The sequence below is a fragment of the Leptinotarsa decemlineata genome, unplaced genomic scaffold (genome assembly GCF_025532065.1).
Source record: "Leptinotarsa decemlineata unplaced genomic scaffold, Ldec_3_MD MMD2_tig00026328_RagTag_RagTag, whole genome shotgun sequence".
Lineage (NCBI taxonomy): Eukaryota > Metazoa > Arthropoda > Insecta > Coleoptera > Chrysomelidae > Leptinotarsa > Leptinotarsa decemlineata.
In genome coordinates, this window is record NW_027412688.1 from 19,515,051 (window position 1) to 19,532,224 (window position 17,174).

The 17,174-nt window shown below is 33.2% G+C and overlaps 1 protein-coding gene across 2 annotated transcripts; it reads right to left on the reverse strand.

Moving 5' to 3' along the window:
* Positions 1-2,623: 2,623 nt before the first annotated feature.
* Atac3 (Ada2a-containing complex component 3) lies at positions 2,624-15,050 on the reverse strand. Of its 2 annotated transcripts, XM_023156992.2 has the most exons (9): positions 14,707-15,050; positions 14,351-14,479; positions 14,154-14,297; positions 12,750-12,947; positions 8,816-9,134; positions 7,181-7,255; positions 6,879-7,088; positions 5,870-6,159; positions 2,624-4,796 (listed from the first exon to the last, which is right to left on the reverse strand). In XM_023156992.2, exons 2-9 carry the CDS (start codon positions 14,474-14,476, stop codon positions 4,611-4,613), a joined length of 1,548 nt encoding a protein of 515 aa, XP_023012760.2. In that variant the 5' UTR covers positions 14,477-14,479; positions 14,707-15,050; the 3' UTR covers positions 2,624-4,610. The 2 variants fall into 2 exon arrangements, with proteins under 2 accessions (XP_023012760.2, XP_023012761.2); XM_023156993.2 differs by lacking the exon at positions 14,707-15,050 and having other exon boundaries at positions 14,351-14,596.
* Between the last annotated feature and the right edge of the window lie 2,124 nt (positions 15,051-17,174).

Genomic DNA, 17,174 nt, shown 5'->3' on the forward strand with positions numbered 1-17,174 from the left:
TAAATATGTAAATACAAGGGAATGGCAGGATTTGATATGATATGAAGTGCTGTTTGCACGATTCTCTCCATGGGATATCAAATAATTTTCTGATAATTTTTTTTTTGGGAAATAAAAACCCTATCTTTGTTCGTGGCATATCCCCAAAAACCACATTGTAGCTTAAATGGCTGTAGACCAAGCTATAATATACGTCCAGCAAGGCATGCAAGGGCATAAAATGTTTTATTCTGGAGAGAGCATAGTACGCTTGGTTAACTTTTTTACAAGTGACTGTAATGTGTTCAGACCATCTTAAGCAATCATCCACATAGACACCTAGAAATTTTGTAAAATTCGTTGATACCAGATATCAAAGACAGTAGGCTGTTTATCAAGACCGATGGAAGAACTAAAATGGATACATTTTGTTTTATTCAGGTTAACAATCAGATTGTTTAATTTGCACCAATCTAAAAAGTGTGTTATAAACCTTTCCGTTGATGACTTTAATTTCTCTAGGCTGTGTGATGACACCGCTAACGAGGTATCGTCAGCAAAGAGAGTGAGACTATTGTTGTTGATGTTGAAGTATTTGGGTAGATCATTGACGAATAATAGAAAAATAAGCAATATTACTGATTCCATACCTAATACCGTGATGGGCATTAGATTATATCCGACGGACATTTGTAGAAGTTTTCCCAGAGTAATTCTTGTAGATATATTCAAGAAACACTTTATTGTGAGATTTTCATTAGCCAGTTTTACAAAAATGCAACGCGTGTTTTGCTGTACAATCGCTTTTGTGCGTGCTCGTTTGTTTATGCACTACCACGATAGGAGGATCAAATTAGTGATGAGAGAATTCCAATTAAAAAGAATCAGTTGTTCGATAACTCGAAAACTTGAAATACACAATAACTCGAGAACTTAAAAGGGAATTTACGGAATTATGAAATACGAGTGACGATCACAAATATGTTTGGTGTGAACTGTGGTGACAATGAGAGAGCGAATGAAAAGAAGCGAGTGAAATAATTTGAAACATTATGGGAGTCAAAGCTTTCGCCCTCATTAACCAATGTGGTTCCACCCCGCCTACATTCTGAAGTTTCTAGGAATTCAGACCCCTTATAGTTCTTTTGTCAAAAAAGAGATTTGAAACAGATAGGTATTGAATCTAATCGAAGTAAAAGAGACAAATTAAGGATGAAGTGTCAAAGACTAGAACTGAAATATTCGGAAGAGTTACTAAAAAAAATAATGTAAAAAAATTAAACAATGAGTAGATATGGAATGTGAATTTCAGGACGCTAAATTCTAAAAAATACAAAGATTACTAAAACTGGAATTGAAAATTAATTTTTCATGACAGCGAAAGTTTTTGGCTTTCTACTACTCCATCTCGATACAAAAAAAGATGAGGGAATCTTCCAAAGAAAGGAAGGAAGTAATCTATTTGAAAATAAGTAACTCTATACGTGGATGTGTAGATCATGCAAAGAAGTAACGTTCAGACACAAACAGAAAGAAAGTCCTCTTTTATTCAGTTTGTATTCAAAACATTCGTTGTCGAATAAAATCAAATATCATTCACATGAGTTCTACTTTTAATGAATGGTAACAAATTGCACTTACATGAAACACTATCATCCTCACTGATATACATTGATGTTTCGCCGTAAGACACTTGCCTTAAGGCTCTTCAGTACCAAATTGGATAAAATTATAGAAAATACACACAATTCATTCATAAATTACGATTTTTAATGTCACGGAATAAGCTTGATCTGCTTATGTCATCGATGACATCGTAATGACATTCATTCACCTATTTGATTTAATCCCAGCCAAGAGGAATCTTATTTGAATTGAAGGGGTTATATTTTTAGGGGTGATTAATTTTTCGGAAAGAAAGTTTTTGGCTTTCTACTACTCCACCTCGATACAAAAAAAGATGAGGGAATCTTCTATACATGGATGTGTAGATCATGCAAAGAAGTAACTTTCAGACACAAACTGAAAGAAAGTCCTCCTGAAACAGCTACTTTCATATAAACATTAAATTACAGGAAAGAAAAAATATTTCGAAACAAAACTTCTATATGAACACTAAATTATACAGAAGAACTTCTATATTGTATACACTTATATATACAGAATCTGTGTAAAAGAAAAAGATCACAACGACTTTAAATGAATGATAACAAATTGCACTTACATGGAACACTGTCATCCTCACTGGTATACATTGATGTTTCGCCGTAAGACACTTGCCTTAAGGCTCTTCAGTTAGCATTCACAATCGTCCTCCGAATATTCTTTTCCTTTCTTTCCTCATCATTTTGAAGAAGTTTATCCCTTACCAACTAACCAACAAACATCCATTTTTATATATATATATAGATGTGAATATAGCGACAAGATTTTATAATACTACAAAGTGTGTAATGTAATGAATTGATGGGTTTGAATTCATTTGAAATTTATTTTCATTTTTTATATAAAAAAGTACATTTCGCAATAAGCTTTTATATCATATAAATTTTGTAATATAATAAATTGATGGATTTGAATTAATGAAATGTTACTTCGAAGTAAATGTACATACAAATGCCATCTTGAAAATAAAAGAAATGCCGTTTGTTAAAATTCAATTTATTTAAGAAATATGTCAATACAAATTTCACTGTATAGAAAATTACATATTCGTAGTAAATTTATTCAAACAGATTAAGGTACAAAAATACTTAAAAAATAAATAACTTCTTTCATACATTGTTCATAGTCTAAGTTGATAATACTCCGAACTAAAAACTAATCAACAATCAATATATTACAAAATATTTACAGAGTCTCCGTTTTTGTACATATCACTTCTGTAAAAGTCATAACAAAAATCAAACATTTACGATACTATTCAATGTGTAGTCGAAATCCTTCACAAAACTTTTTCAACTCAAATCTGTAGTGAACGAATATCATAATCTAAAATTGACTAAAATGGCATTATATTATGAATATTACATTATATTGAAATGTAGGTACTCAATAATCAACTCTAACTATTGGCAATGAAAAAATAAAAAACAAATTTTGATTTTTTAATGCCCCAATATCTCATTTTGGTGACAACTTTTTATCCAGCAAATTTTTCTATGGAGGTATAACATTTTCTATGGACGTTGAACATTGCCAGCTAAATTATAAATCTTTCCATTGTTCTCTTGATATCACGCAATTACTTTTTTCACACACAAAAATATAATATGCCATGAGAGGATTATTATTGGTAATCTCAAGAATGTATGTTTTTTCACAACAATCTCCAGAACCAAAAGCCAGAATTAAAGTTTTGAATGATTTAATAATAACACAGCGTTGAATTGGTGAACAAATATTTTCCACAGAAGATGTTTCAACCCTCATGTGATCAGATATTTTTCACACAAGAATTTTTTGAGTTGAAAGTGGATTCATTCTGGTACAGAAACTGCAAATAATCATACTTAATGTTTACTTAATAGCTCAGGAAGTTATAAACAAGGGACTAATGAACATCTTGGTCAATATTGAATTCTATGTCCCAGTTGAAAAACTATATATTTTACAAATCACCAAATCATCATAGACATGACCCATGTTCTATATGAATGGACTGACTGACCAGTTACTTGTTGAAAATGAATAACACCATCCATTATAATAATTAGACAATTTTCATTTCTAGACGCTGAGGATAATGTGTCACTTCCAAAGCCAGAACTTTTTGAACAAGTGAAAAGCCACCAAAATCCAGTTCAAATTGAGAGATTGTTTGTAAGGTTTAGAGATTGTTTGTTAGGTTCAGAATTTTTCAATACTTCTGAAGATTTCGGAAAGAACAGTTGGAGACAATGAAACTGGTATCTAATGTTTTGAGTTTGAAAAAAGTTTATATTCAATTGACAATTCATAAAATCAGTTCTTGAGTTTGTTGGCAAGGTTATAAATTCTTTACATTCCCACAACTTAGTCTTACAAAGAGAAAAGAACATTTCTTTAGTCCCCCGAGTTTCAAATGAAATGGACCTAAAGAGTGTTTGCGATATGAGGGGAATAATACGATTTTCAAAACTATCAGAATTTTTCATAAATTCGTTTTTACCAAAAGAGTATGAGAGTTCGACTTCTAAACAAAATTATATGACATCGGCAAAACAACTCTCATGTAATGTGAAGTTATGACTGAACATCATAAAAACAGATTTTGACATATTATTTTTATTGTATGTTGAAAGTTCAAAAATATCTTTCTGAAAATATCAACAGATTTGGAACCTAAGAATAGAGAACATAAAATATAAAATTATAGAACCAAATGCATGGACTCTATTGCATTAATGAAGACCCCCAATAACAGTATTTTTCAAATATCGTCCATGCACAGACAATGAAAGTTGGATCATCAAACATTTATCAGGAAAGATTGTCAACTACATTATAGTATATTTCAATTGGAAAATATTTTGTCATTCCTTTACTCTCAAAGTACTTTCAAAGTAATCACACTTCAGTTCAGACTTTCCACTCTTTCTATTGAACTTGGAGACATCAGCAATTCATTTTGGATCTCTTTGCATTGAAAATTAACTTGTTCCCGTAAGTAATTTGATTTGCATCTTATACTTCTCTACTTCCTGTTCTTTCCTTCTTAACTTGATCTTATATTCCTCTATCGTATTCTGAGCTTCAATTAGCTGGTTCATAACTGACTCCATGTCATTCTGCGAGGGTTTGTCCGCTTGACCAATCATTACAGCATCCCCAGAAATCTAAATAAAATAAATTCTTTAAATATGGATACTAACCAAAGGAATTTAAAATTGAAGTCAATGTTTGGCAAAAATTATGCAATGGGATGTTTAGAGAGAAAGCAAATTTCAATTGTTGGGGTAAATTAATAACATTCCACATATGTGTTACAAAATTAAACAAAGTGACTCACTTTTTCAAGTGAACCGCCCTCAATAACAAACTATATAACAGAGTCCAAAAGTGTTGCATTCATAATTCTATTCCAGTTCATTGTTGTAACTTCTGGACTGTGCTGTCTTTAACAAGAACAACTGTAAGTAGGAAAAGGCAATGGCATCTCCCCTTAAGAAGATGTCACCTATAGGATCGACAGAAAACTCAAAACAAGAATATCAATGATATTTCTTGCCAAGTGAAGATTCGAGATGATGACGAATGAGATGTTTGCCAGATTTCCATCTGACAAGGTGCAGCTTGTCTTTTTCAGGAGGAAATCTATTTAATAAACGTTTAGATGAATTCCTGAAGATATCCAAAATAAACAACTATTTGAAACCTTTACTGGAATAGTATTGATGTTATTTCCTTTTTCCATACTTTTTTTGAGTTTTTTAGAACTATTGTGCACTTTTAATAAACAGATCCTATGTGGTTGTAGTTTAACTGTTATTATATGGTTTTTATACTTTTACTTTTTTGTTTTTATGCCTGTTAGGATACTTTCTATTCCAATGAACTCGTTCATTCTTTCATTAAAAGTAGATAAGAAAAGTTTTTTTATTTGTTTCATCAAAATATAAAACTTTCAAAGGATCAATAAATAAAAAATGAAAACCAAAATACATTTTTTTAAATCAATTACTACAAAAAATACTTTTCTATAAACTTATGAACATGAAAAACCACAAAAAATTTGATTTGCTAACATGAAACTTGCTGTTTAACTCAGATATGAACTGACACTCGCTATTTTTTTTTAACAATTCAAACGATCAGTGTGATTAGTTTCTAATAACTTTGTCTGGAAATGAAAATCTAAACTCAAAAAATTGAAATTGTATCGAATGTGCATATTACTTGGAATACTCACCCTTGTGACAGTAGAAACGGGTGTAAAAGTGGAAAGAGGTGTCTTAGAAGATGATATAGGGATTAGTTTATTTTTCCTCATTACCACCCGTTTGATGGGACCTCGTGAAGGTACCACCTTCAGTTGGTTGAAGATGTTTTTGTTATTGGTCATCGCCAAAAACTGTTCAGGAGTAATTGTCACAACTTTCTTGTTCATTTTTAAAACAGGTGGTTGTTGCTGCTTTTGTTGTTTCTGTTTTTGCTGTTGCTCAGACTGTTTAACAGAATTCAGGACTTCTTTCCCAATGTCTAAAATAATAAAAACAAATTTTTTTTCATGCCATACAGGCTTAGGAAAGTAATCAGCACATCTACAGACTGACAGACCATTGATAAAAAATAAATGACCGCAGTAGTTTTGAATAGATTACGGACTTACTGAATGAAGGGTTTTGTACTGTTGATTATACATTTACACTTGTTGAGCAAACTAATGACTGTTTTTATTATAAAAATTTTTGAGAAACTACAGGAATTTATCTCCTTTGCATGTAGAGATCACTTTCCAGAAAATGTTTTTTTTTTCATTTTCTTGTCCCATTATTTTTATCGTTTTCGGTTAGGAGAAATCCCAGTCGTAATTAATATCTGAATTAATAAAAGCTGTATGAGAACTTTTGGTTTTTCATTAGGTAGAAAAGCCCAACATAGTGACCAAAAAATTAAGTGACTTTTTCTATTGCATCCAACTACTCCAAGGAGCAAACTATCGGTTGCCCACTTAGAAAGATGGCTTCATATAATGAAAGCAATTCCTCAAATTCAAGATGAGTAATCTGCAACAGAGTAGTAACTTATATAGGGAAACAATAGTTCAAATGAAGCAGATAAGGGCTCCCTTACAGGGCTCCCTTACAGAATCATCATGATTTTTGTGATTTTCAAACATATTAAAAGAAATGGTGTATTCTACTGGGAAGAATGAAGAATGCAGAAAATGTTTACTAGATTTTTTTCTGAAATATTACCTGTTAAAACAACTGAATGTCCATTCTCCATAACACTGTGTAAAATATTTGAATCATCGTTTTCATCATTTTGTAACATTGTAATACCGTGTTCTTGAAGTATCTTCAGAGATTCCGTTGTGAAAGTGCTGGGATCTACTGTGACATGTTGCACAAGTTGTTCATTTTCTTTTTCAATTCTTTCCTGATCAGTTTCTTCTTCGATTTGGTCTAAAAATGTAAGTAGTATTGTTCAAGTGAAAAAAATTTTGATATGTCTTTGGAAATAAAAATGTACAAATTTTGTTAAAATTTTTACTTACGACTTTCTGAACCATTTTGACTGCTTTCGTCCAACCCATTTGCAGAGTTCTCCAATTCTTGAAGAACTTTTGAATCTGGAAAAGTGACATTAAAATAATTAATTGTCTTCACCCGATAAATAAAATGCTTGTACAACAAAAATTGTGCATTACTATAATGCGTCGTTGAAATAATTTTATGATTTTTGTTCAAGGATTTAACAACAAATGTTAAAGGGGATTATGTTCGGAGCTATCGCAATATTTTTTGGCAAAAGTTGACAAACATATTCTTCTTCACATTACATAACAAAGCATTATCGATAGAGTGCTGATTTTTCCCACAAGTATGAAGAATACAGAGTCTGATTGAGGTACTCTATTTTCATATTCCAATGTTTCTTTCAAGTACCGACACATGGATTTAGACGTAAGTAGTTTCTGAATTGATGGATACTACACAGTAAGTTCTTTCTGTTGCAGTATATACAAGGGATGTAGGTGGGAGGTGATCATCAGTAATATGAGTATTTCATGAAATTTTCAAAGTTGACGCAAAAACATGGATAACGGGTAAATTCAACCTAAATGTTAACAACTTCTCAAAAGAAAGAAAATTTGACATCTTTGTTTGGTTATGTGATGAAATTCTCATAATAAAGTATTTCTTGAATACATTATGAATTTTCATTAAGTATAGGCCGAAATCCTCACATCCTCATCATCAGTCACCATCTCAAAAACTAGAATATTGCCAACCCATTTCTATATCAGGGAATTTGAAAATGGTATCATTCAAAACATGTACCATGAAGGACAAGCCTAAGTAAGTGAGACCGGTGAAATCTAGACCGGTGAGATCTCTTCTTACGAAGACGCCAATATACGAGGCTCCCACAGGCGATCAGTTGCAAAGCCAAGCTTCGACACTGACCCCTGACAAGATTCATCTTTTGTCTTTCACTACAACGCAACTAGCTGGAAACCAAAGCCCAAAAACAACATATTTATGATTCTACATCACACAGCTCCGTTTGGACCCGCCATAGGTCTGATAAGTTGTACTAAGTTGAAACACAAATGCATTGACGGATTCAACTGTCGTCAAAAGACGAGCTTAAGTGAGTGAGGGCAATGCGTTTGTGGTTCAGCCTAACCCCACTGATGAGACGGTGGTCTAGCACCACTATGGCGGATCAAAACAAGACTGTCTGGCTTTCCAACTGACTGCCTTGGGGCGCCTCGTTTATCTTTGATATTCGAGGACTGAGTTATCTGTGGATCCCATAAATGGTGTCTTCATAAGAGGAGATACCGTCGCCTCACTTACTTAGGCTTGTCCTTTAAGGACAGTTGAGTCCAGCAATGCATTTGTGGCCTAAAACCACTAATGAGGCAAATGGCAGATCGAAACAGCACTGTCTGGTGTTGGTATCACAAATGTGTTGTGTTTGGGCTGCAGTTTCCAGGTGTACCATGTTTTTACACATATTCTTTATATTTATTATTAGATGGTATATTTAAATTGATTGGGTGGAAAATGGCTTCTTTATACTATATACGGAAGTTCACGTTGCATAAGTTGAAAGCAGTTGAAGCTCAAATTTTAATTAAATGAACAGCTTTCAAGACTACCCAGACTAAATGCAAACTCACCCACAGAATAACTTCCAAAAACTGTAGAACTATTTTCATTATTCTCCAACTCCATTTCATCACTAAACTCCTGCACCTGATTTTCAGAACCCTCATCAGATGCTAATTGCAACACTAAATTCTGAGTAGCGACCGATGTATCAACTATACTTTCTGTCAAGAGTTTTTCTATATCAGGCCTATTGATTTGTTTAGCTATATGAAGAGGTGTCAAGTCAAATTTGTTGACTTCGTTTATGAGAGCTCCGTTTCTCAATAGATGTGCTGCTACTTCTAAGTGACCATTCTGTACTGCCCAATGTAGGGGTGTCATACCCAACTAAAAAAATACAAACAAAAATTAATAAACCAATACTGATTTTCAGAAGTATTTATTATTATTGTAAATAATCATGGGTGGACAATTGCAGAAATAATTCCTGACCCAGAAAAGTCTTTCATAGGTCCAATTCAAATCTTGAAGAACCATAGTATGTTAGGCAGAGTAAAATGAAACACAAGCACTTTCTTTTTGGCATTCAACACACGACTAGACCTTTATTTAACATGACAAATAGACAATGTGAGGTAGATTGCACTCGGTATACATAATTTTAAATTTTCTGATATAATTTATCAACACCCCAACTCACAGTAAAAAATAAAATTCATGAAATCATTATGCCTACCAATTTCAACAATTTATTTTTCTCTGAACATAAACTTTCAGTTAAAATATCTGCAGTTATAACATCTGTAGACAAATGTTCAACTTTCAGAAGTAGAAATCAATTCTCTCACAAAATGGTGACAAACATCTATATGTTCATTGCGATTATGATAGACTGGATTGACTGACAAATGTATAACACTTTGATTGCCATTAAATAAGGTAATACAAGATATATCTCCCGTCAATTCTGCTAACAAACTTTTAAAATATGTAGGTTCTTTTGCGGCTTCAGATATTGACATGTATTTAGCTTCCGTGCTTGATGAAGCTACGGTTCTTTTCTTTAAACTTCAACAAGAGATAACAGCACCACAAAGTTTAAATGCATACCCTGTATAGGTTTTGCAATCTACAGAGTTACTAGCCTTACTAGCCCAATTGGCGTTATCTACTAAAAATTTCAAACAAGAATTCATTGTTTTTTTTTCAGATATCTTAACATTAACTTGGACTCTTTCAGTGACTTTCATCATGAGAATAATTGACCTGACTCAAAAAGCTTATAGTAAAAGATTTATCAATATACATTGACGCAATGTAATAACAGTATTTTTTTTCTATCAAAATCTCTTTTGATGCCCAAACATTCAATTCTACCTAAATCTTTAACTTGAAACCTTAAGTTTAATTCCTTTTCAAGCTTATTGGCTTCATTTTCATTTTTAGAAAAAAATGAAAAAAATTATCTACACATACAACGATAGTAATCATATGATTTTTCTTCTTTATGGAACTACAAGATTTGTTCCATGACTGTTCGAGCCAATAAATGGCTTAATTAAATTTTAAGCATTTATTAACATCAGCAATTGCATATACACCTTTTCTTTAAATATCCATTTTAACATCTAAGTAATGAAGATCTAGTCTTAATTTAACGGAAAGGGGAAAAAGCAATCGTAAACTCAAATATCCTATTACATGAGAAAAACTTGTTACATAATCTATTCCGTGTTTCTGTAAGAAACCTTAAGCTACTAACCTAGCGTGATAGCACACTTCATCTTCAATTTTGACTTTTCTTTCAAAAACCCACTTACACTTCACTATAGCGGTCGTAGAATTTCTTGGAAAAGCCACTACTTCCCAAGCATCATTTTCTCCAAAACTCTCCAATTTCTCTGCCATGGCTTATTTCCACATATCTGCTTCTGGTCTCTGGAGAGCTTCTTCTACCGTTATTGTATCCTCTTGGTCGATTTTATCTGAATTTTTCAAACATATCCATGTCAAAAAACCTTAAAAAATTTCAGGTTTCAGCTATCTTTGTGATTGTCAACTTCCTAAAGATGATATTTTACTAATTTCACTCATGTATTCTTCGTCATTGGTGTTTTCTAAATAACTGTTTTCATTTTAAGAGTTTCTAATATCTTCTATACATTGCTTGTTTACTGTGATATCCCCCACTGAACCTGCTAGTTCCTGGCCTGTACTTACTGGTTTTGTTCTTGGGTCCTGAAGCAACACTTCTATTGAGTGAAGAAATTACTGTGTCAACTGCTTCAGCCCAGAACCTTTTATCGAGCTTTGCATCAAATAATAAACATCTAGCTCTTTCCACATCTGTTCTATTTAGAAGTGAAGCATAACCATTTTATTCTGGTGTATGTTTTTGATGCAATAGCTAGCTTGCTTCCAAAATTTTTCACAGGTTGCTGCACAGAATTCTCCACCAATGTCACTTCTTAGAGTTTACATCTTCTTTTTAACTGCTTGAAACATTCAAATAACCTCATCTTTTGTTTCTGAAAAATAGATGAAAACAGATAAACATCCTGGAAATATATATTTCCTAGTAATATGACCTCCGTTGCACCACAAAGAACTGTATGCATAATTTCTAGTATGCTACTTGCACGAGATCCTTTCTCTGAAAATGATAGTCTAGTCTGCTTGCTTTCATTACAAATTTCACAACTTTGTTTACTAATGTTGATTCCTTCTCTACATATCATTTCTTCTACAGCACCATTTGTCATTTTCTTCAGGTCTTTTTCATTGATGCCAAATGCCAAATATCTCCTGACAACAGTTCTTTCAGCTAGTAGATACTGATATGCTATTTCTGTTTCCAATTTGTACATATTATTAACCAGTTTTGCTGTTCCTTTTATTTGGCCATTTCTGTTCTAAATTCTGCAACCACCATTTTCAAAGATAACACTGTTTCCATTTTCATTCAAATGACTCACAGACATTAAATTTGTAGATACTCGAGGAATGTATGAAACGTCTTTAATCAAGACTTGAATTCATTCATTATGTACAATTGTTGTAATGTTCAAATTTCCGGTGCGCTCAACTTATACTTTTGAGCAATTAGCAAGCACAATTTCGTTCATTCCTTATAGATTCACAGTTTATGTTAACCAATTCATTTTACTAAAATGCTGTCCACCCAGAAACACTGCACTGAAAATATTAGCACTGTTGGCAGTTTCCAAATGGTGTTTTATTTCAAATCATCTGAAGGGACAATTCATTCAGGCCAGTCTCAGAATATCATTCCTTGAACTAGGCTGAACAAAAAACAATAGGTTCGTAACTTTTCATGTATAGTCAGTGGGCATACTTGAAGACTGGCTATATCGAGTCATCTGAAGGAACAATTCGTTCAGCCCAATCTCAACTCCCCACACTGTAGGTTAATGGACTGACACCTATCAGAAAACAACTACTCCCCTGGCTAATACCACGAAGGGCGTTGGATTATATCCGGCAGGTGTCATTGTAGGATTCTTCGCTGAAGTTATTCCTGCATATGCTGTTGGCGATACAACTGCCGCAATAGATTTTCAATTATTGGAACACAATTGCAGACCGGTTTAGGGCTGTTTGGCCACTCGTCAGTGCAAGGTTGTGTCTATCATTAAGATAATGTCGATGATTTCCAAAAATTTAAAATCGAATTCCTTAAGAGTATCATTTCTCTAACTAGGCTGAAGCAAACGACAAACAACATATTTTTCATCGCCCCATCTGTCCATGAACGAGGTAATCAACCGCATATCCGAAATTTCACCAATTCCTTGTATAAGGAAAGAAAATATTTCACATGTCGTCAGTGGACATACTTGAAGACTGGTTATAAAACAAATCACCTAAAGGGACAAATCGTTCAGGCAAGTCCCAACTACCCACACTGTAGGTTAATAATGAAATTCCATAATAGTAGGCAATAAATTCTCAGAAATTGAACAGAAATCTAAAATATCTTACCAAATCTTTGCAGTCTATGTCGGCTCCATTTTTAGTGAGGGCGTCAACAATTTGCAAATGTCCCTCATAGGCAGCCATATGCAAAGGAGTTCTATCCACTTTCGTTCTAGCATCTTTAGATATCCCTGCTCTCAATAATATCTCAGTAATTTCTAAATGATTATTTTGTGCGGCTAGATGTAGAGGACTAGTGCCTAGCTGCAAAAACAAAAAAAATCACATTCAACAATAAGAAAATAATTTGGAGTTTGACATTTTTAGATTGATATCATTTGTAATTAAGCTTGCATGTAGCAGACATGTTTGTACTTCATTATTCAATTGAACTAAAAATTTAATCAAAACTTAATCTGAAGTGTATGTTTCAAATCTCTCCTAAAATATCTCCTTTCAAATATAATTCATTTATGTACGTTAATGAATTTGAGTTGAAAAAATAAACAGGTTTCAAACTGTTTTCTAATTCTTTTACATTACAGCAACACCCTAGATAGCCTAAACCATAATTTCTAGAACTAGAATTCAAACTACTCAGTTTTTATTTCTCTTAAGACGAACTTTCTTCATGGGTAAAAAACATCTGGACCCATATGATCAGTCAACAGAGCGATATTTTTGTATATTGAATGACAAGACATTTATGGTATTTGTCATCATAAAAGATCTAACTGTTTTCACATATGATCAATAAAAACAGAACCTAATCATGATCACTGTTGAATACACCATTATTATGTCGATGAGAGTGTGCTGTGAACTCTTCAAAGATAATGGAGATTACAAACAGGATTCAAAAATGTTACTTAAAGTTGATGAGTTTGCAGAAGATACCTAAAACTTGACAAATCTTTCAAATAAAAGGTGACAAGTAACAAATCTGTCCTAAGCTAACTGATCATTCTTTTTCTTGCTATCGATAATACCAAAGCAGATAGCATACACACAAGGAATTTATATTATAAAACACACCTCTTGTACTGAAATCTTGTTAAATTCAATTTTGAATGAGAATATTTTTGTCAAATATTATTACGTGAATCTATTAGGTTGTTTCTATTATTTTTTTTTCAGTTTGAATGTCATGTTTTTGTAGCTCCAATAAATATTTATTCTAGTATGTAGTGGTATTTACTGATCAATAGAGAATTTTCAACTCTATACATCAATGCTGTTCATTTTCTCCAAATTTCAATTTTTTATCTCTTCTCAGAATAAAACTTCTAAAACAACCTAATGAAAATTATTCATTTTAATTATTCATCACAAAATTTATTGCAGTTATTTTTTAATCCAATGAAAACTTGAGGACACAGTATTAAATCTGTTATTGAAATAAATTTTTAGTGAAACAAATGATCTATAAAATACATGAATTCAGTCCCGATTCAGTTTAATTATTATTACCCAGTCAGCAGTGAATGGTGCACCCTTTGTCAACAAATTCTTAACTTGATCAACATCTCCATCTAATGCAGCTTTTAATAATTGCTTTCCTAACTCATTCACAGAAACGGACGTGTGGGTTACCAACCGTCCCTCCCAATCAATCTAAAAATAAATAAATTTTAATTTGTATTGTTTTTTTGACCATTGTTCCTTACAGGTATGAGTTCAGCACCATTAAGTGTTATGGTGTCCGTGTTGTTATTAGACACAGCTGAAATGATATATTTTGCTCTCTGGACACTTTGACCGTCTTCTACAACTCCTCCGCCGAATTTTATCATGTCCTAAAATAATAGAAAATATGAAAAAAGACATTTTTCAGTTTCGAAAAGTAAGGTTAGGTGCAACGGATATTGTAGCTTTTTAAATTCTTTAATAACAGGAAAATCAAATCATACTCCATCTTAGAAACAGTGAAGATGGGATTTCCTGTTCCTGTGACTGGCGGAAGTGAGTAGCCATTTCCATTGATTTTTTCGAATAATATGAAAAATAGGTCATTTTAACTTACCCTGTATCGTTTAGGAACTGACTTTAATTATTTTTTCTCAACAATTTCCTTGAGAAATCATTCCTAGAAAAACGTAAACATGTGCTTTAACTAATGGCTTTTATGATTTGAGTGCTCGCCATCTGGCGGTTTTATATTTCGACTTGCTTGGCGGACTATTCAAATTAAATTTAAAAATGTCCATAGTTCGTGAACACTACTATAAACAATTTTATATCAAGTTTGCAGACCATTTTTGAAAATTTTCCAATTTATCTGGTTCTCAGTGATGAAGGTTATCGAAAATTTCTAGAAACTATCCTGAATACAGAGGTTTCAAAACTTTATTCAATAACGAAAGTCGTGTTTTGTTACGGTTCTTTAGACCCAACAGAGGATGGTTGTGTTACTATTATGTGGTGCCGATAACGACCTCCCTCTATGTCGGATGTCATGTTTTGAGTAAAGTCCAAACAGTGTGAGCTAAAAATAAATTTATGTTTGAATAAATACTGAAGTGAAAGATGAGAGGACTTGGTGGCCCCCTACGCCAGTAAACCAGCTGAATGTCGACGGATTCGATGAGGTCGTCAGTTCTATAAAATATATGAACATGTGCATTTGTGTTATTTTTATTCAAAGGCATCCCGATAAGGAGGCGACTGGTAAAAAATAGTGTTTCAGTTAAAAAAGAACTGAATGAAAAACTTGGAGGCAGCATTGCCTCGAGTACGACTGCTGCGCCCTCGGACGAAGCTTCTCTTCACTATGGACAGGGGGAGCCTGGACAAATGCACTCGGATGAGTAGCAACGGCCATAGAAATTAGATAGAGAGAGAATTTCATTAATAGTCAAGACGCAGTATAATTCAATAACAGCCAAAGTGGCTCAAAACGCAACGAGAGTTTTGTTAAAAAAGAATTAAAATATTGAAAGTGTCAAGAAGATACGAGTACCTTGCCGTGTATCTTTCATAATCTCAAGCATTTTGAAAGTACGATCATACTTCATTATTTCAAGGGCAGCTTTCTGGAATACACCCAGAAAGTGACAATATAGTCAAAAAAATGTTATGCTTATATCAGGTCATGACCATTCTCAATATTCTCATACATAACGTTTGGAATATAGAAAAATGCATATCCATTCGCAACGTATATGCACGGATGGAATCAAAGCGAATGATTTCTTTAAACTCACAGATCTTCAATTTTATCGATACTAGCAGAAGGCGTATATGTAATCTGACATTTGAATATCCATGATTTATATGTATAAATTGCCTGCGAATAATGGTAGCATAAACTCAAAACAATCCAAGATTTAATGGATCCTCCAAACGAATAATACACAGAAAGACACATTAGACGCAAAAATGAGGGTGGTTCAGAAATACGACGATTATCGGAAGCGGAACAAGTCGAAAGTCAACGGTTAAATCAAAACAAATTTCAGTCAACTGTTTTCGTAAATCGTTTTGATTTCTTGTGAATTCCATTAGATAAATTTATTTTATTTTATTCGTCATCAGTTTCACATGCATTACTTTCACAAATTCGCAATTAAATAACTCAAAACACAGCAAAACTCAGCAAAACTCAAAACAAAATAACCCATTTGTCACACTCAGTTGTTTCGATAGGCTGTTCGTTTGAGTAATGCCATAATCGGTAAGACCTCAGAGTAAGGCTTGATAGATAGAATCGGGTCTGGTGTAAAGTGAATCAATTTCAAAACACTTTTCCCACCATATACCTTAGGTATCTATCAAAATCTTATAGGGGTCTATTTGGCTATACATAGCAGTTGTTTCAAAGTTATCTTATTATATCCCTCCTTCCTCTCTAATTCCTACAATACATCTTTGATCCATAATCATTGACAGTATTTTTGCAATAGCTCTTGAAAGAAAACTATATCCGCATTCATTCATTTCACCATTGCGGCTGCAGTATTATGTGCCTGCCTGTCCCTTTCTACGCTAGTAGCAGATTGTAACATCTTTTGCAGTATAATAATATTCTGAAGTCGATTCTGAGAGGAAATAATCATGTAAAATATTGGTTGGAGAATTAGGGATCTTCTTGAATCGACAAGCCAGTAGTTATGTGGTGTAAATATAAATCAAACTCGAGAGTGGGGCACAAACCACTAAAATGGTTTGGAGTAGAGGACGGGCACTAGATTTGGGCGCTGGCGTCCGACGATAACTTCACGGAAGTGCAAAACAGTGTTCAAACTCGAAACTCGCTCTGGTACATTCATTTTGGGTCGAGGCACGCTTTCCGGCTTCACCCCGATTTCTTAGTCTTCTTAATTATCGGGTATATTGAGTAGTATTTATTTCCACTTATTAGCTGAACAAGACTCTATAATTACAAAAATTCACAGCGATAGAACAGGAATAGCTTTTGAGAAATTAAAATGGCATCTGATAGTCCAAGTTTACCAGTTTTTTCTGTTAGTTGCCAAGTTTCGTATCCAGGAA

Excerpts from the sequence above, each read along its gene's own strand:
- Atac3 (XM_023156992.2), bottom strand. The coding sequence starts at position 14,476 with ATGATAAAATTCGGCGGAGGAGTTGTAGAAGACGGTCAAAGTGTCCAG. Across the intron at positions 14,298-14,350 it reads ATGGTGCTGAACTCATACCT|ATTGATTGGGAGGGACGGTT; the intron begins GTAAGGAACAAT and ends ATTTATTTTTAG. Across the intron at positions 12,948-14,153 it reads CACCATTCACTGCTGACTGG|CTAGGCACTAGTCCTCTACA; the intron begins GTAATAATAATT and ends TTGTTTTTGCAG.